General features: G+C 52.0%; 6 protein-coding genes across 6 annotated transcripts; 4 read left to right on the top strand and 2 right to left on the bottom strand.

Annotated features, from left to right (window-relative positions):
• The first annotated feature begins 449 nt into the window (after positions 1–449).
• Positions 450–4,286, top strand: ASPGLDRAFT_1208977 (uncharacterized protein). Its single transcript, XM_022540185.1, has 4 exons — positions 450–1,192; positions 2,105–2,593; positions 2,649–3,576; positions 3,628–4,286. The coding sequence occupies exons 1-4, from the start codon at positions 613–615 to the stop codon at positions 4,133–4,135; spliced, it is 2,505 nt and encodes an 834-aa protein (XP_022395187.1). The 5' UTR covers positions 450–612; the 3' UTR covers positions 4,136–4,286.
• A 593-nt stretch (positions 4,287–4,879) lies between these two features.
• ASPGLDRAFT_30607 (uncharacterized protein) lies at positions 4,880–5,503 on the top strand (the record flags this gene model as incomplete). The annotated part of the gene is made up of 1 exon (XM_022543963.1): positions 4,880–5,503. One exon carries the CDS (start codon positions 4,880–4,882, stop codon positions 5,501–5,503), a length of 624 nt encoding a protein of 207 aa, XP_022395186.1.
• spb4 (ATP-dependent RNA helicase SPB4) lies at positions 5,494–7,718 on the bottom strand. The gene is made up of 3 exons (XM_022548534.1): positions 7,366–7,718; positions 6,810–7,316; positions 5,494–6,758 (listed from the first exon to the last, which is right to left on the bottom strand). Exons 1-3 carry the CDS (start codon positions 7,653–7,655, stop codon positions 5,624–5,626), a joined length of 1,932 nt encoding a protein of 643 aa, XP_022395185.1. The 5' UTR covers positions 7,656–7,718; the 3' UTR covers positions 5,494–5,623.
• Positions 7,719–7,880: 162 nt separating this feature from the next.
• On the top strand, positions 7,881–9,797 carry ASPGLDRAFT_53589 (diacylglycerol/polyprenol kinase family protein). Its single transcript, XM_022548021.1, has one exon. The coding sequence runs from the start codon at positions 8,222–8,224 to the stop codon at positions 9,368–9,370; it is 1,149 nt and encodes a 382-aa protein (XP_022395184.1). The 5' UTR covers positions 7,881–8,221; the 3' UTR covers positions 9,371–9,797.
• Positions 9,798–9,914: 117 nt separating this feature from the next.
• ASPGLDRAFT_53587 (GEN1/YEN1 family endonuclease) lies at positions 9,915–12,655 on the bottom strand (the record flags this gene model as incomplete). The annotated part of the gene is made up of 2 exons (XM_022548020.1): positions 9,915–12,555; positions 12,642–12,655. The coding sequence occupies 2 exons, from the start codon at positions 12,653–12,655 to the stop codon at positions 9,915–9,917; spliced, it is 2,655 nt and encodes an 884-aa protein (XP_022395183.1).
• Positions 12,656–13,116: 461 nt separating this feature from the next.
• Positions 13,117–14,322, top strand: ASPGLDRAFT_103499 (uncharacterized protein; the record flags this gene model as incomplete). The annotated part of the gene is made up of 1 exon (XM_022539443.1): positions 13,117–14,322. A coding segment is annotated over one exon (1,206 nt), but the record flags the coding sequence as incomplete, so codon positions are not given.
• Between the last annotated feature and the right edge of the window lie 23 nt (positions 14,323–14,345).

Here is a 14,345-nt window from a genome sequence, read left to right as displayed (position 1 = left end):
ACGTTGGCTGAACGTCACTCGTCGCTCTTTTTTTTCGCGATTTTTCGGCCTCCAACCTCGCCTTCTCCTTCTCCCTCTGCACTTTCCGCGACTTCGCTATCTTCACTCAGGCCTGTTGAGATAATTAATGATTTAATACTAGAACTAGCACACTTTATCCCCGCCAGGTAAGTCAGTGAATGCACCTGAGTCATGTTTGCCTCCCTGCTTCGCGTTTGTCCACATTCACTATGAAGACCTGCTCACCACAACAGTTCTCACTCACTCGCAATAGACGACCCTTAGCAATCGTCTCCGGCCTCTTATTTATTTCCTCCCACTTCGCCCCTCTATTTATCGACTTTTTCCTCTTCTCACCTCACCTACACGCAGCTTATCTTCGCACGTTCTCCCCTTTTACGACTCCACGCCAGCGCTTCTTTGCATTGCATCTCGCATTATCTTCGTCAGATCGCATCTCTCCTTGCCTACATACTTTGCTTGGACGTCAGAATCTCCAGTAAGGACGTATTTACGACGTCAAGACGCGAATAGCGCAACTCTTTTGTCTACTTTGCCTTTTTCCTCCCTCGCGTCAAGTCTCGTGCCGGTGAACAGTCAGGCCAGTTCAAAATGCGTACCCGCTCGCAACCCATCTCGCCCGGGGGTTTTCTTTCTCTCGAAAAAGAAAAGGATGCTCCCCGTCAGACAAGATCGATGAGAGCAAGAAGCACTTCGCACACCAGTGCGCAGTCCAACTCGCAATCCGATAACGAGGAACCTCAAGCACAACCCACCACGCGGTCGAGGACAAATAAGAAGACTACGACCACAAAGAATACAGGAGCCAAGAAGGCTGCGACCACGAAGAAGACTACCACCAGGAAGACTGCCACTACGAAGAGAGCCGCTGCTGCCAGAAAGACAGATACTACCGCACAACCTCCGTCGAAACCTACAAAGGCCCCTGCAACTCGCGCCATGAAAACCAGGGCTGGGCGGAAGACGACTAGAAAGACTGCTGAACAGTCCCCTGAGGAAGAATCACAGGAAACCCACGACGCTTCCCAATCTCCTGAAGTCAAAGCCGAAGCCGATACTACAGCAAATGAATTCCCTAAGGTTCCCGATGAGAATAACGAGGAAAGCCAGAAGTCTACGGAGGTTACCTCATCAGCGGTGGATGTTTTGTCGGAACCCCAGGCCAGCGATTGTGAGTCCCAACCCTTTCAACCAACCCCTACCCTTACCCTGGAGACCCAAGGACCCGAGGAACACAAGGACGAGTCCAACGATTTCGACGTGGCTTTCTTGACACCGGAATTGGAGAAATTCAGTGATCTTGGATCACCATTGTCTAAATTGTCTCAAATACCCTCCATCGACGGGGACGACGCTTTTCAGGCCATTAGCCAGGAGCTCGACGCGGCGATTGCTGCAGAAGAACAAAAGCTTGGCCTCGTCTCCCCTCCTGCTACCCCTGCCCGGGCGAATTCCCCTGATTCGTCGCAAACCGGAGGTCTGTTAGATTCCCTGGAGCTGTTTTCCACAGAGGGAAGTCCCTTACAGTTGGGTCAGTCATTGGAGTGGAGTGACGCCGTAAACGCGTTGATCCTATCGTTGGGCGACCTACGTCTGACCGATCCCATCGTCGATGTCATGGCCACACCAGTCATGGCATCCATGTATGCCACCGAACCCCCGGTCATGCCTTCCTTGCCGGTGCTGGATTTGGTTCGGCAATCTGTGGTGGAATCCCCAGGCCGGTATGTCCCATTCTTGGGCGCATCGGACCTGTCCACGCAGACGTCAATATACGACGATGGATGCGCTCCTCCCTCCATGGCCCCAATTGTAAGGCCCTCTGTGGAAGAGCCGCAGTTCCGATCGGCAACTCGGTCTGCGCGTCTTCGCTTCCCCACTCCGTTGTCGCCGATTTCTGAGGAGTCGGAGAGAATGGAGTTGGAAGTTCCGAGCCCAGTGGAAGCTCTGACTGTCTCCCCAGGGTGTATGCAGAAGGCGGATATCACGTCCTTGGAACCTCGTCCCCCTTTGTCCCCTAGCCCCAACAGCCCGTTATCGAAGAAGGCCCCAAAGGAGAAACGACAGCTAACGCCCACCATAGTGAACCGGAAGCGCCCACGTGCCGACTCCCCCGATCGTATCAGTGAAACCCCGTCGGTCAAACGATCCCGGACATTGCGCCCGCCGGGCAGCACGTCGTTGGCTCGTCGCCTGGCCCCGCTGTCGCGTCGTTTGTCTACGAACGGTATGCCATATGCCGAGAGACTTCGTCGGCGGCAAGCAGAGCGCCAGGGCCGCATCCATACGACTGTTTTCCGACTGCCTGAGCTCGTCGCGCAGACCGAGGCAGACCGCCGGGCATCAGAGTCAGCATCCCCGAGCCCTGCCCCTCCGGCCCCTCACAACTCGTTTGACTTTCCCGAATCTTCTGAGCCCTCTCGGAGTATTGAGGAGTCTACGCCCCAGGAGCCTCGGACTCCAGAGACTCCCAGAGGGTGGAACATCCGTGGATTGCTCAACTCTGTGCCCCGTTTTTCTGTTTCTCGCTTCCTGCCACGTCTTGGCCGATCTTTTGGCCGGACTGAAGAAGGTATGTTTTCTAATCACGTACAGTATTCTAGCGCAAGTTTGCTAACTTTTATTAGGGGAAGAAATTGATCCGGAGACCGCATCACGTCAATCTACTCCATCGGCACCTTCTACTCCTACGAAGACTACTGCAGCTCCCGCGCAACCTCCCGGCACGGAGCGTGTCGTGACAACTGAACAATGGAAAGCTCCTGGTGGAAGTACCCCCAAGTCTGCACCCGCCAAGAAGCCTTTGCCCAACCTGTCTTACGATCTCTTCCCGCGCCCTATCAATCGGGATTTGTATCTTCCTCGCTCTCCAGAGCCTGCCGCTGAAGCGAGGGACGCGGCTGAGAAGGGTGCAGCAAACAAGGAACAACCGCAAGAACAGGAGAAGCAGGCTCAAGCCTCGCCTGAGGGTGCTGCAACCTCAGCGGAGGAACGCGGACGCGAGGTTACCGACACCATGGACAAGAAGCGCAAGCGTGCTCCGTCGCCAGACGTGATTCCTAACCCGCCTGGCTGCAGTTATGGTCTGGACTTGGATTACTTCTGTTATTCTGACAGCGATGAAGAAGAGGAGCCGAGTCCATCTATCTCCAAACCTACTCCTCTCGCTAAGTCTGCAGTTCGCAGCGCACTTCGCTCCGAGAGCCATCCCTCGAAGAAGGTTCGCTTCGATGCCAGTCCTGAGGATACTCCTTCGAAAAAGCGTGGCCGCGCAACGGATCCCTACCAAGGACATCACTTCTTGGGATTGGGCGATGTGTCACCAACGCCGGCCACGGATTCCGCAAAGACTGCACCAGCGACCCCGACCACTACTGGCTCGCCTACCCAGCGGCCTCCTGGATTCAAGTTCAACAGTCAGGGATCTTTCGGTTTTGATTACGACGATTTCTCTGATGATTCTTCTTCGAGTGGAGCGTCCACTCCGGCAATTCTGTCACCTGCCAACACTTTGCCTGAAACTCGCGCGACCCCGCGCAGCCAGATTCAGGAAAGGTATGTTTATCTTGCGTCATGTTCTTTACTCAATCATACTAACATGTTCAGTTTGCAATCGCCTCGTCCTGCTCATGCCGCTCCTTTTGCTCCGCCAAGTACGCCTAAGGTTGACGCGGAAGCTCTTGCGAAGGTCCGATCTCAGGCCGAGAAATACAAGCCGAAGACTCCTAGTGGGCTTCGTACCGCCAGCCGGTACTCCACGAGCCCAATGGTCCAGTCGCCCCATGTCGAGCCTCTTAAGAAACCTGAACCCAAGGATGTTATTCCGGAGGAACGCCCTGAAAAGGAGAATGTTCCTGAGAAGCCAATTGAGAAACCAGCTGAGAAGTTCGGGGACGACCAGTTTGCGCGCGATGCCGAGTGGCTCTACGAGCGCTGTCCTTCTGGCGATTTCAGCAAGTTCACATGGCCCGAGAAACGCAGTCTCGTCGATAGCCTGGAGATTAACCCCGAGGCTGTGAAGATTCTTGATAACGTTTTGGATCCTTCTGACATTGAAGTCGGGCATTCGGCTTTCTGTCGTGGCATGGAGGAATTTGCAGCCACTCTAGTTTAGATTGTTCATATTTGTGTTTTCTGCGGATTTATATCTATGTTTTGAGTTTGGCGCATTTATTGGGTTTGTTTTTCTTCCTGGCGATTCCTGTGGACCTCCCATCTCTTTTATTAGAGATGGTGATGGGCCCAGGACATTGTCCAGTTCCTTTTCATTATGATTCTTCGTTTGGACGCTCTCGTTGGACCTTCCACTCATAATCGAGTGGTCGAAGGGCCATAAAAGTGCGGGTGTTCCCTTGTTTCAGTTCTCTTTAGAACCGTTCCCGTCCGCGGCCTCCGCTGAAGGCCCTTTCTTGGTGGATGCTGTTACGAACAGCCTTGTCCTCCCCCTTCTGGTTATTGTCATTTATTGTTTCTGTCGGAGTTACCCCGTATTCGCATGGAGCTGGGCTGTTGTCATTGTTACTGTCATTGTTGTCGTTGTTTGAGCATTCGAATTTAGCAAAGCATATGAGCGGTTTTTGAATCGAGAATCGAGACTGGAACAATGAAGCATTATTTATTTTACATAGACATTGGTTTCTTTGTAGTTATGAAAGCGAGTGATGCATGGTTTTGTTTGGATAAAGGGGGCCTCGTTGAGCCGACGGTGTATTCCGGCATAGAGAACAAAGAGCATAGATAGGGTTGTAGCTATATAACGACAGCTTCTATCAAGCTTGACTCAATCATCATTCCATACTATCCTTTTCTTTATTCTCTCGAGCATCCACCAGAATCAACGAGAAATAGCAAAAGCGAAATGCACTTCTATCAGCTCAGCCCTTCTTGTAAGGAAGCAGAAGCAACACTTTACAGATCGCCAGAGCTATCCTTGTGTGAGGTCGAGGAGACGCGTTGTGAGATTGAGGATACCACGGATATCATGGACATGGACATGGATGTTAGTCCTGCTTCTGATCAGATGGAAGTTAATAGTGATGATGATGGTTATGGTGGCGGTGACATCCCCTTCCATACTCCCCACAACCACACCACCCTTCAACAACTGCAGAAGCAGAAGCGAAAGAGAAAAATGCTCATCCCTGTCACCTTCAACCCAACCCTAACCCCAACCACCGGCACCGCGAGCAATCATACACTGCGCATAACAAAACCACGAGGCTTCTTCAGGCGTGAACCGCTCTCGTTGCCGGCCATGCGGTTGAGAGAGAAGTGGAAGGAGAGTGTTAGTGTTAGGGCTGAGACTGCGTTGTGGTCTGGATTCGAGTTTGGGAGTGGGTTCGGGTTTGGGGTGATTCAGACTGGGACTGGCTTTGGAACTGGGGCTGTTGATGGTGTTGGATCTGGACGAGGACAAGGGGGACAAGGGCAAGTGAGGAGGTTTTATCGGGGGAGGGAGATTGGACATGGCTTGCCTTACTGATATTGGTTTATTGGGTTGATGTTGGTGTGGATAGGGCATGTCTATTCAATATCGAAGATACATATACACGTAAGGTATCACATAGAGACAACAAGATAAACCATTCAGAATTCAATATATTCAATCAAACCCCTGAAATTCCTCCTCAACACCATCCCCAGCAGCACCTTTACCCCCAGTTTCAGCCTTCTTAGCCTCCCGTCTCAACCTCCTCTCCTCATCATTCTTCTTCTTAACCTCCGCAAGCATCGTCTCCGTCTCCAGAACCTTCTGCTTCTCCTCCTCCGTCATCCGCTCCCATTTAGTATGATCCTGCTTCGCCTTCTTCTGATCCTTTCTCTTAGCCTTCTTATTCTTGTTGTCTAGTTTATCGCTCCACGCGACACTCTCGCTTGCGGGTCGTTTGTTCGATTGCTGGTTATCCTCGGCTGTTCCGTTCTGGTATTCGGCGAGGGCTTCCTTGCGTCGTGCTTCGCGCTGTTTATCCTTGTAGGTGTAGTTGTCCCAGTCGATTTTAACGCCTAGCGTGCGGTCACCCGTGAAGTTGCGCAGTTCAGGCATTTTGGGGAGTTTGAGTAGACCCCATGATTTGCCTAGGCCTTCCCAGTCGAGGTCCGCGACGCGGAAAATACTGCTTGCTTGGTGCTTGCTGTAGCTGCGAAGCCAGCTGACGAAGGCCTTTTGACCGCGGTCATGGTACGCGCGGTCCTTGAGGGCGATTTTGCGCGCGGTCTCGGTGGCCGCGGCTGCGTCTTCGTCGGTGATGTCGATGGGGTAAGGGAATGCGGTGACGGGTGTTTTGCGGACTTCGAGGAAAGAGACGTAGTCTTCTTCGCGGCCGGGGTGGAGGAGGACTACGCTGATTCCGCGACGGCCGGCACGGCCTGCGCGGCCGCATCGGTGGATGAATGTCTTTGGGTCTGCGGGTGGGTCGAGTTGGACGACGAGGTCGACGGATGGGATATCTAGACCTCTGGATGCGACGTCTGTTGTTAGGAGGATGGCGGGTGTTTGGGAGTTGACGTAGGCGTTAAAGTTCTTTTGGCGGACGGTTGCTGGGTGTTTTCCGTGGAGGGGGATTAGGGAGTATTCGTTGCCTAGGATTGAGGGGAGGATTGCGGCGAGGTAGTCAACGCCTGTGCAGGTTGAGACGAAGAAGATTGTTTTTTGGGGTGTTGGTTGGACGGAGGAGAGGATCTTTTTGAGGGCTGGGAATTTGTGTAGGGCGGGGACGGTGAGGTAGGTCATTTGTAGACTGTTTGGTCAGTTTAGTTTCCTTGTTTTATGGATTGAGAGAGCGACATACCTCGCTGGAGTCCGCTTATCCAAAGCACCAGATGACCCCTTCACCTTGACTATAACCTTGACGGGATTGCGCAGACCAACGCGCACAATCTGGTCCACTGCCTCGCTGACACTAGCACTAAACAACCCCGTCCGTCTCTGCTTAGGCAGCCGGCGCAGAATGTTCTGAAGATCATTCTTGAACCCAAGATCTAAAAGTCTATCCGCCTCATCCAACACTAGCATTTCAAATGACGACTGAGGACAATGGACGTGAGGCGACGAAAGCAATTCCAGTAACCGTCCAGGCGTAGAGACCAAAAGATTCGGCGAGCGCTTCAGGAAGTTACTCAAGTCTTCGGCGGGTGATGTCGCGCCTCCGAGAAGAAGCTGCGGAACGACCTTGTAGGTAGAGGAGGATTGTTTCTTGCGGGACGCATCGTCTTCTGAGGGATTGATGGCGGCGGCTGAGGCAGGGTGGAATTCTAATAGCGACAGTAGCACTTTGTAGATCTGTGAAGCAAGTTCTCTGATAGGTGTCAGCGTGCGCCAATCAATTGGGACAGGGGAAGAGCTACCTCGTCGGCGAAATGATAATGGCACCAACGTGATGCTTCTTAATCGGCTCCTCCACGCGTAATAACTTTTCCACCACTGGAATCAGAAAAGAAAGCGTCTTTCCACTTCCAGTAACAGCCTCAACCACAACATCCTTATGTGCCATAAACAGAGGAATGGCGGATGCTTGTACGGGCGTCATCCGCGTGAAGCCCATGGACGAGACAGCTTCAAGAACCCATTCTGATAGAGGAGGGTTCACTCCATCCCAGGATCGGGCGGACGTTCCGGACGGAGGTTTGGGGGCCATCGTAGTAGCCAGAAAGGAATGGTCCTTTCACAAGTCAATATATAAAGAATTATTGATGTCGAGCTCGGCGCATAAAAAAAAAAAAAAAAAAAAAAAAAAAAAAAAAAAAAAAAAAAAAGGCATCATCAAATGATCGCCGAATAGATCATCGCGGGCGGTGAGTTGCACACGTGATCAGTTACTCATTTTGTTCGACCTCGTTTTTGCCTGAAAGAGACACTCTCCGGACGCGCCGGCTTGCGAACTGACTGGAGAAAAAGCAATATTGTCTGCTTTGTCTGAACCAGCCTTGCGCTAAATTTCCTACCCACCGAGCCCTGTTCAAAGACCATGCTGACTGGTGCCTGAGAGCACATGATGCGCCGCGGTTTTCCTCCAGTCAGCTGAATCGATCTCCCTCCTTTACTCCCCGAAAAACAACTACCTAGTTGCCCATCATTGCTTCATCCGAGGGCTTTGCTAGCCCCGGCATTTTTGCCTGCGATTATCTGTCGCCGTTTCGCCGACCTTTGTCCGGGTTGATTCGAAGACCTGCCGTCCCGCCCTTGGGCATCAAGCCGGTCACTATGCCTCGATCTCAAGACGCCGTTCCCGAGACGCCTCGGGTCATTTCTCCTACCCCAACTTCACCGGAAGGATCGCGTTCGCGGGAGGATTATTTCGGACCTACGACTCGTTCTGCTGCGCGAAGGCAGCGGCAGACCGGCGTACCCGAAAAGAAAGCAGACGAGAACGATTCGACTTCGAAGCGCACGCGAACAAGGTCCCGTAATTCAACACCGCCTAATGGCACAGCGCGACAGCGGAAACCAACTCCGATAACACCTGCGAAGAAGGGGGAGGTTGAGGCTAACGGCAAGACCAATGACTACCTGTCGCCGCTCTCCAAAGTCCAACAAGGCTTGCACGACGTTTCTTCTCGATCGCCTTCGCCTCTAGGAATTATCCCTCTACACTCTCGTTATCGCAACTTCATCCATCGCCATGAGATTCCGCGCAAGCTTCTGCACGTGTCCATTGGATTCATTACTCTTCAACTGTATAGCCGGGGCGTACAATCATTACAGATCACACCATGGCTGTTCTCGGCTCTCGTGCCCATTGCCGCCACCGACTTGATTCGACATCGCTCAGAAACCGTCAACAAATTCTACATCCGTTGCGTGGGCGCACTAATGCGCGAGACAGAGGTGTCGGGCTACAACGGTGTGATTTGGTACTTGCTGGGCGCATACACAGTCCTGCGCTTCCTTCCCAAGGACGTTGGTGTCATGAGCATCCTCCTTCTCAGCTGGTGCGACACCGCCGCCTCCACCTTTGGCCGCCTGTACGGCCGGTACACCTTCCAACTCCGTAAAGGAAAGAGCTTCGCCGGAAGCCTGGCCGCTTGGTTCGTGGGTGTTGCCGCTGCCGCCGCCTTCTGGGGCTGGTTTGTCCCGTATATCGGAACTTTCCCCAATGACCCCGAAGGCTCCGCCATGTTCACTGGCAGTCTGAACCTTGTCCCGAATTGTGTTAGGAACCTCCTTGGCTGGACTACCGAGTCGTCGAAGGCTGTCATCACCGGTCCCCTGGCACTCGGAGCTATGAGCTTTGTTTCCGGTATTGTAGCTGCCGGTAGCGAATTCGTGGATATCTTCGGCTGGGACGACAACATCACGATCCCCGTGCTGAGTGGATTCGGTCTCTGGGGCTTCTTGAAGGTTTTCGGGTAGACCAGTCATTTTCTTAAAGAAAAAAGAAAAAGATCTACCAACGCTCTTTACTTCATCATATCATAGGGCTTTCTTTTGTCATTGATGGGATTTTCAACAGTGATCCCTTATCCTATCGCACGCACGATACTACCCTCCTTCTCCCGCTTTTGAATCAAGCGAAGCAAGCATACGCATTGAATAACTGTTTCCATAGCCTTCTTTTGACGGTTAGTGTATTATTTTATTTGTCTTTATCAGGGGTTGTTGCTTTTGTTGGTGGATGGTGTTCTTTTTCTACCAGGTTGTCTTTTTGACAACCGACTTCGACTTCACTTCTTATTGATATCCGATTGCACGAGCGTGCGTTTTGCATTTATATATATTTAGCTAGATATTTGAGAATACAGATTACAAATTATGGAATAGCAGGATGTGTTTCTTGGAGGTAATTATATTCATACTGAGTCCTCTACTCTGAAGTAACCTGTATTCTAGTCCCCAACGCCTAAACCCGTACCAAAACGATGCAACAGTAATAATAGAATAGTAGACCAAGCCCAGCTCAATCAACCAGGTCCAAGATGCTAACACGCGGAATACGCTTCTTATTTGCCTTCGTCTCCTTGCGCTGACTCCCCGAGTCATCCCCATCCTTTGCACTGCCATGATTCTCAGACTCAGAAGCAGGCTCCATAGCCCAGGAACCGTCGTGCGTTATTACGGCTTCGACATGCTGCGATGTTCTCTTCTTGGGAATTGGCAGATCTTCGGACGGTTTGGTCTGTTCTTGAGAGCCGTTGGCTTCGAGAGATTCAGAACGTGATGGCTCTTTATTCTTTTTCGCGCGTTGCTTTAGTTCCTGGTTTTTCTTCTCTGCTTTCTTAATTGGTGTTTCTTGCGGAAGATATTCCATGACTGATGAGGGTATATTGTTTGTCTTGTGCTCTATGGTGGGTTCATTGGTACTTGGTGTTGGTGTCTTCTTCCTCGGCGACCGGCGCTTTGGGGGTGCTGATTCGATGCAACCACGGGATCCAGGCTGTCCACCAGAAACAGGGTTATGTTTCGATGATGGCTTGGACAAAGATTCGCCCAGTTTCTTGGCGGTTTTCCGATCCTCCGGATCGCCCTGAATGTCTTTCTGGGCGCGTCTGTTGCTCTTCTTGGTAGGGGAGGGTGAGGATGAGGGTGAGGGTGATGGTGTAGGGGTCTTCGTCTTCGTCTTCGCCTTCGTCTTCGTCTTCGGTTTGGATTTGGGTTTCTTCTCTACCTCTGGAAAGGCCGGATAGTCGACACTGATTTTAAGCTTCCGTGGACGGGTCGGAGGTGGAGAGGGAACGTTCAGGGTGAACTCATCACCTGATGCCTCCAAGTCCACTACTTCGACACCGTCTGAGCAGATCGCTGCGCGCCGGGATTCGAGACGGGGTCTGCCGCGGCTACGGCCTTTTGCATTTAATTCGGGAGGCATTGTGTATGAGGGAGAGAAGATGTCAACGAGGTTGTCCAGACTGTCTGCCCAGGATGTCCCAGGACCTGGCATGTGGGACTTTGGAGATGCTGTACCTGTGCGGTTTTGTGATCCTATCCCCGACAGTTGGCTTGAGTTCGGTGTACTGGGGAGTGCTGCTTCGAATAGCTGCGCTTGTTTGAACTGAGAGACCTCGGGGCGTGGTTTCGTGAGTGTACCGTATTTCAAGATACTTCCGCGTTTCATCCCTGGGTCTAGCGGTCCCTTATTCTTAGGGCCTGTCTTTCGAGTACTTGGCTTCTTTGGCGCTAACTTCGCGGCTCGTTCTTTTTCCCACTGTTCGACGACGTCTGGGATGCCGATTCTAGCCAAGGCTTCAAATACCCACATCTTCTCTGGTGCGTAGGGGTCGTATCGCTTAGTCACTCGTTTCTTGACAGGGGATTGAGTGACAGGCTCAACAGGAGCTTCGAGGTCATCGTCCACTTCGTCGCCGGATGCTGCCGCTTCCTGTGATCCCTGTGATGGAAGCGGGGGGCTGGGTTCCTCTGCGAAAAGGTCCAGACCAACAATGTTTATTGGAATGACGTCGACTTGCAACTCCGTCAGACCATCTGTACTGTAATTTGTGCGACTTTTGTAGACTTTCCGCAGCATAGGAATATCGCTGTTCGACAATGACGGACCGTTAAGTTGTCTTCTGAGACGGATCTTGTAAGAAACCAAAGGCTCTGCAAGCAGTCGTACAACTTTCCGCGCTCCAGAGCGGTAATTCCAATCAAAAAGTCTTGCGGCAAAATTCCTGATCTCCAAAGGATCAATGTCCTGGTCCCAATCGTTCATTAAGCGGCGTTGCAAAATTTCAAGTTCTTCGGTATTTGATTCAGCAGGCGACGCATAGTACTCCAAAATCGTCTGATCTGGAAAACTTTGTGGAATCCGGACAGCCTTGTGCTTGGTATTGAAGTAGCCACTTTCGTTCTCTTCCAATTCATACTGGAGCCGCTCTCTCCATTCGCTCAACTGCTCCGTTCGCTGCGTGCCTTTGGCGTTGATTGCGTCCAAGAGATCCGATCCAAAACCGGCCTTTGAGATCTCCGTTGCCAATTTGCTACCGCACTTCGGGACACCAGAGGGCAGGTAGTCACCTCCACTGAGCATCGCGAAAAGAACCATACCGGGACGGTCGAGATCAACATTAGGCGTATCTGCTTGATTGCCCATCCGATAGCAAGTAACATGCGATGCAGAAGTGGTACTACCACTCTCCTTGGAGAAATTCATGATAGTCATCTTCGACCCAAACATCATAGCATCAACATCATTGCTCATCACAGCATCGACAATACCCGCTCTCTGCAGATTCGCACATTCCGCCTCTGCCTCTCCCGGGGCATCATGTCTAGGAAACCGAAATAGATCGATCAAGCGCTTTGATATCTGGATAATAGGCGCATTTCCCTGTCCAGAAACCGCTTTCCCTCGTTTAAACGGCGGTTTATTTTTCCCATCATAGACAAAGAGAGGGTGAATGGGTAATGCCAAAAATTTCAAAAGTCGGTAGAACAGTGTCCGGATTTCGGGGTTCCTTCCGCCTCGCCCTGCCTGCACCTGGAACAGCCATATTGAGATATCAACCGCGATACGGATGGGCCTTGCTGTTTGTTCCAGATGCGTTATGGCCAGTTTGGATAGTGATATCCGTTCTCCAGGGCCGATGGCATTGATGAGTCTGTTAAGTTAGTTATTGGTTGTCTAGCCAGCGCGTTGTAAACAAACAGAGATATATATATCTGGCATAGCTGTTCTTGTACTCACCCGGGGATCCCCATGGGGCAAAACTAAACTGACATAAGCCGATCACATCCAATTCTTCCAAAAACACCCCAATAACAAGCCCACGCTATAATAAGCCAAGTTGATAGCGGTTTAGCTCTTCGTCGTTATTGACGTCGCGGAAAAGCAATAGCACCGGCCCGACGTAGATCCGGCCTTAAGCCGCATGGATATGTAGTCTGGCACTTTCACAATTCAAGCTTCATTGCGAATTTCTCGAATCTGAACTCTCAATTGAAAATCTTCAAGTGGATAGCTTGAACAGCAGGGCATTGTTTACTCGAAAATCACCCTGCAGACGCGCAAAGCATGAATTGATCGATTCTCCGCTCCCCGCGCCGAAGTAAACAGCACCGACAGCTCGACCGGCTTCTATACCAAAACGACGAGCATGGCAAGCGCCTCATCTATATCCGCTGGCGACAGCAAACGCTTCTCCGGCTCAAATCTCCCATCAAACCTACGCCACAGTCAAACCGCCAGACCGTCTTCCCCCCAAACCCCCCAACACCAACTCCGCTCAAACAACTCCTCTTTCGCAAGTACCTCATCCGGCTCCTCGTTTCGTAGCGAGGAAGATGCTATTATATTCGAATTGGGCTCGAGATGGCTCCGAGCAGGCTTTGAGGGCGAGAGCACGCCCATGTGTACTGTTGGGTTTGGGCCGGAGGAATCGAGGAGGACGGGCGATTATCGGGGATGGTTGAATTACGGCCCGTCTACCGAACTGTCTGTTAGTCCAGAGGAGTGGGCGAATCCATATGAGCTGTGGGGGATGGATCTGCGAAAGGTCGATTTGGGCCTTGTCGAGGATAAGATTGAGCGAGTGGTTCGCGAGACGTACAATAAGTACCTGTTGACGGACGCGGGGACAACACGGCTGGTTCTTGTTATGCCATCTCTTATGCCTCATCCGTTACTGGCGTCTGTTCTGTCGACCTTGTTCAACCGCTGGCGGTTTCCAAGTATCACGCTCCTACCATCCGCAGCCATGTCCGCGACAGCTGCCGGAGTACGCTCAGCAATGGTAGTGGATCTAGGCTGGGCTGAGACCACAGTGACCGGCGTCTACGAATACAGAGAAGTCGCACACAAACGCAGCACCAGGGCAATGAAACACCTACTCCAAGAGACAGGCCGATTCCTCACCCACCTCACCTCAACCAGCACCAGCACCCGAGACCCAACAACAGACGAACTCTCCGTGAACTTCGAATACTGCGAAGAAGTAGTCACCCGCTTCGCATGGTGCAAAACCCACACAGAAACCGAACCAACCGATCTCCCAAACACAACCATCTCCATACCCTCCCCCTCAAACCCGGGTTCCGAATACATCGACGTCCCCTTCCCCAAATTTGCCGAACCAGTCGAAAAAGCCCTCTTCGCCCACGGCATCCCGGAATCCGACCTCGACGACGAGGAAAAACCCCTCCCCTTACTCCTCTACAACACCCTCCTCGCCCTACCCCCCGACGCACGCGGGATATGCATGTCCCGTATCATATTCGTCGGAGGAGGTTCCCACATCCCAGGAATCCGCCAACGCATCCTCAACGAAGTAAATGCGCTGATAAAAACCCACGGCTGGACACAAGTCCGCGGGAAAGCCGTCGAGCGCCAACGAACCCGCCTCCAGAACTTATCCTTAACGCCAAACCCGAATCCAAACCCGAATCCAAACCC

This window comes from Aspergillus glaucus (assembly GCF_001890805.1).
Source record: "Aspergillus glaucus CBS 516.65 unplaced genomic scaffold ASPGLscaffold_48, whole genome shotgun sequence".
In the NCBI taxonomy this organism is placed as follows: domain Eukaryota; kingdom Fungi; phylum Ascomycota; class Eurotiomycetes; order Eurotiales; family Aspergillaceae; genus Aspergillus; species Aspergillus glaucus.
Note: the sequence above shows the minus strand (reverse complement) of the source record. Positions and strands in the feature narration are given on the sequence as shown.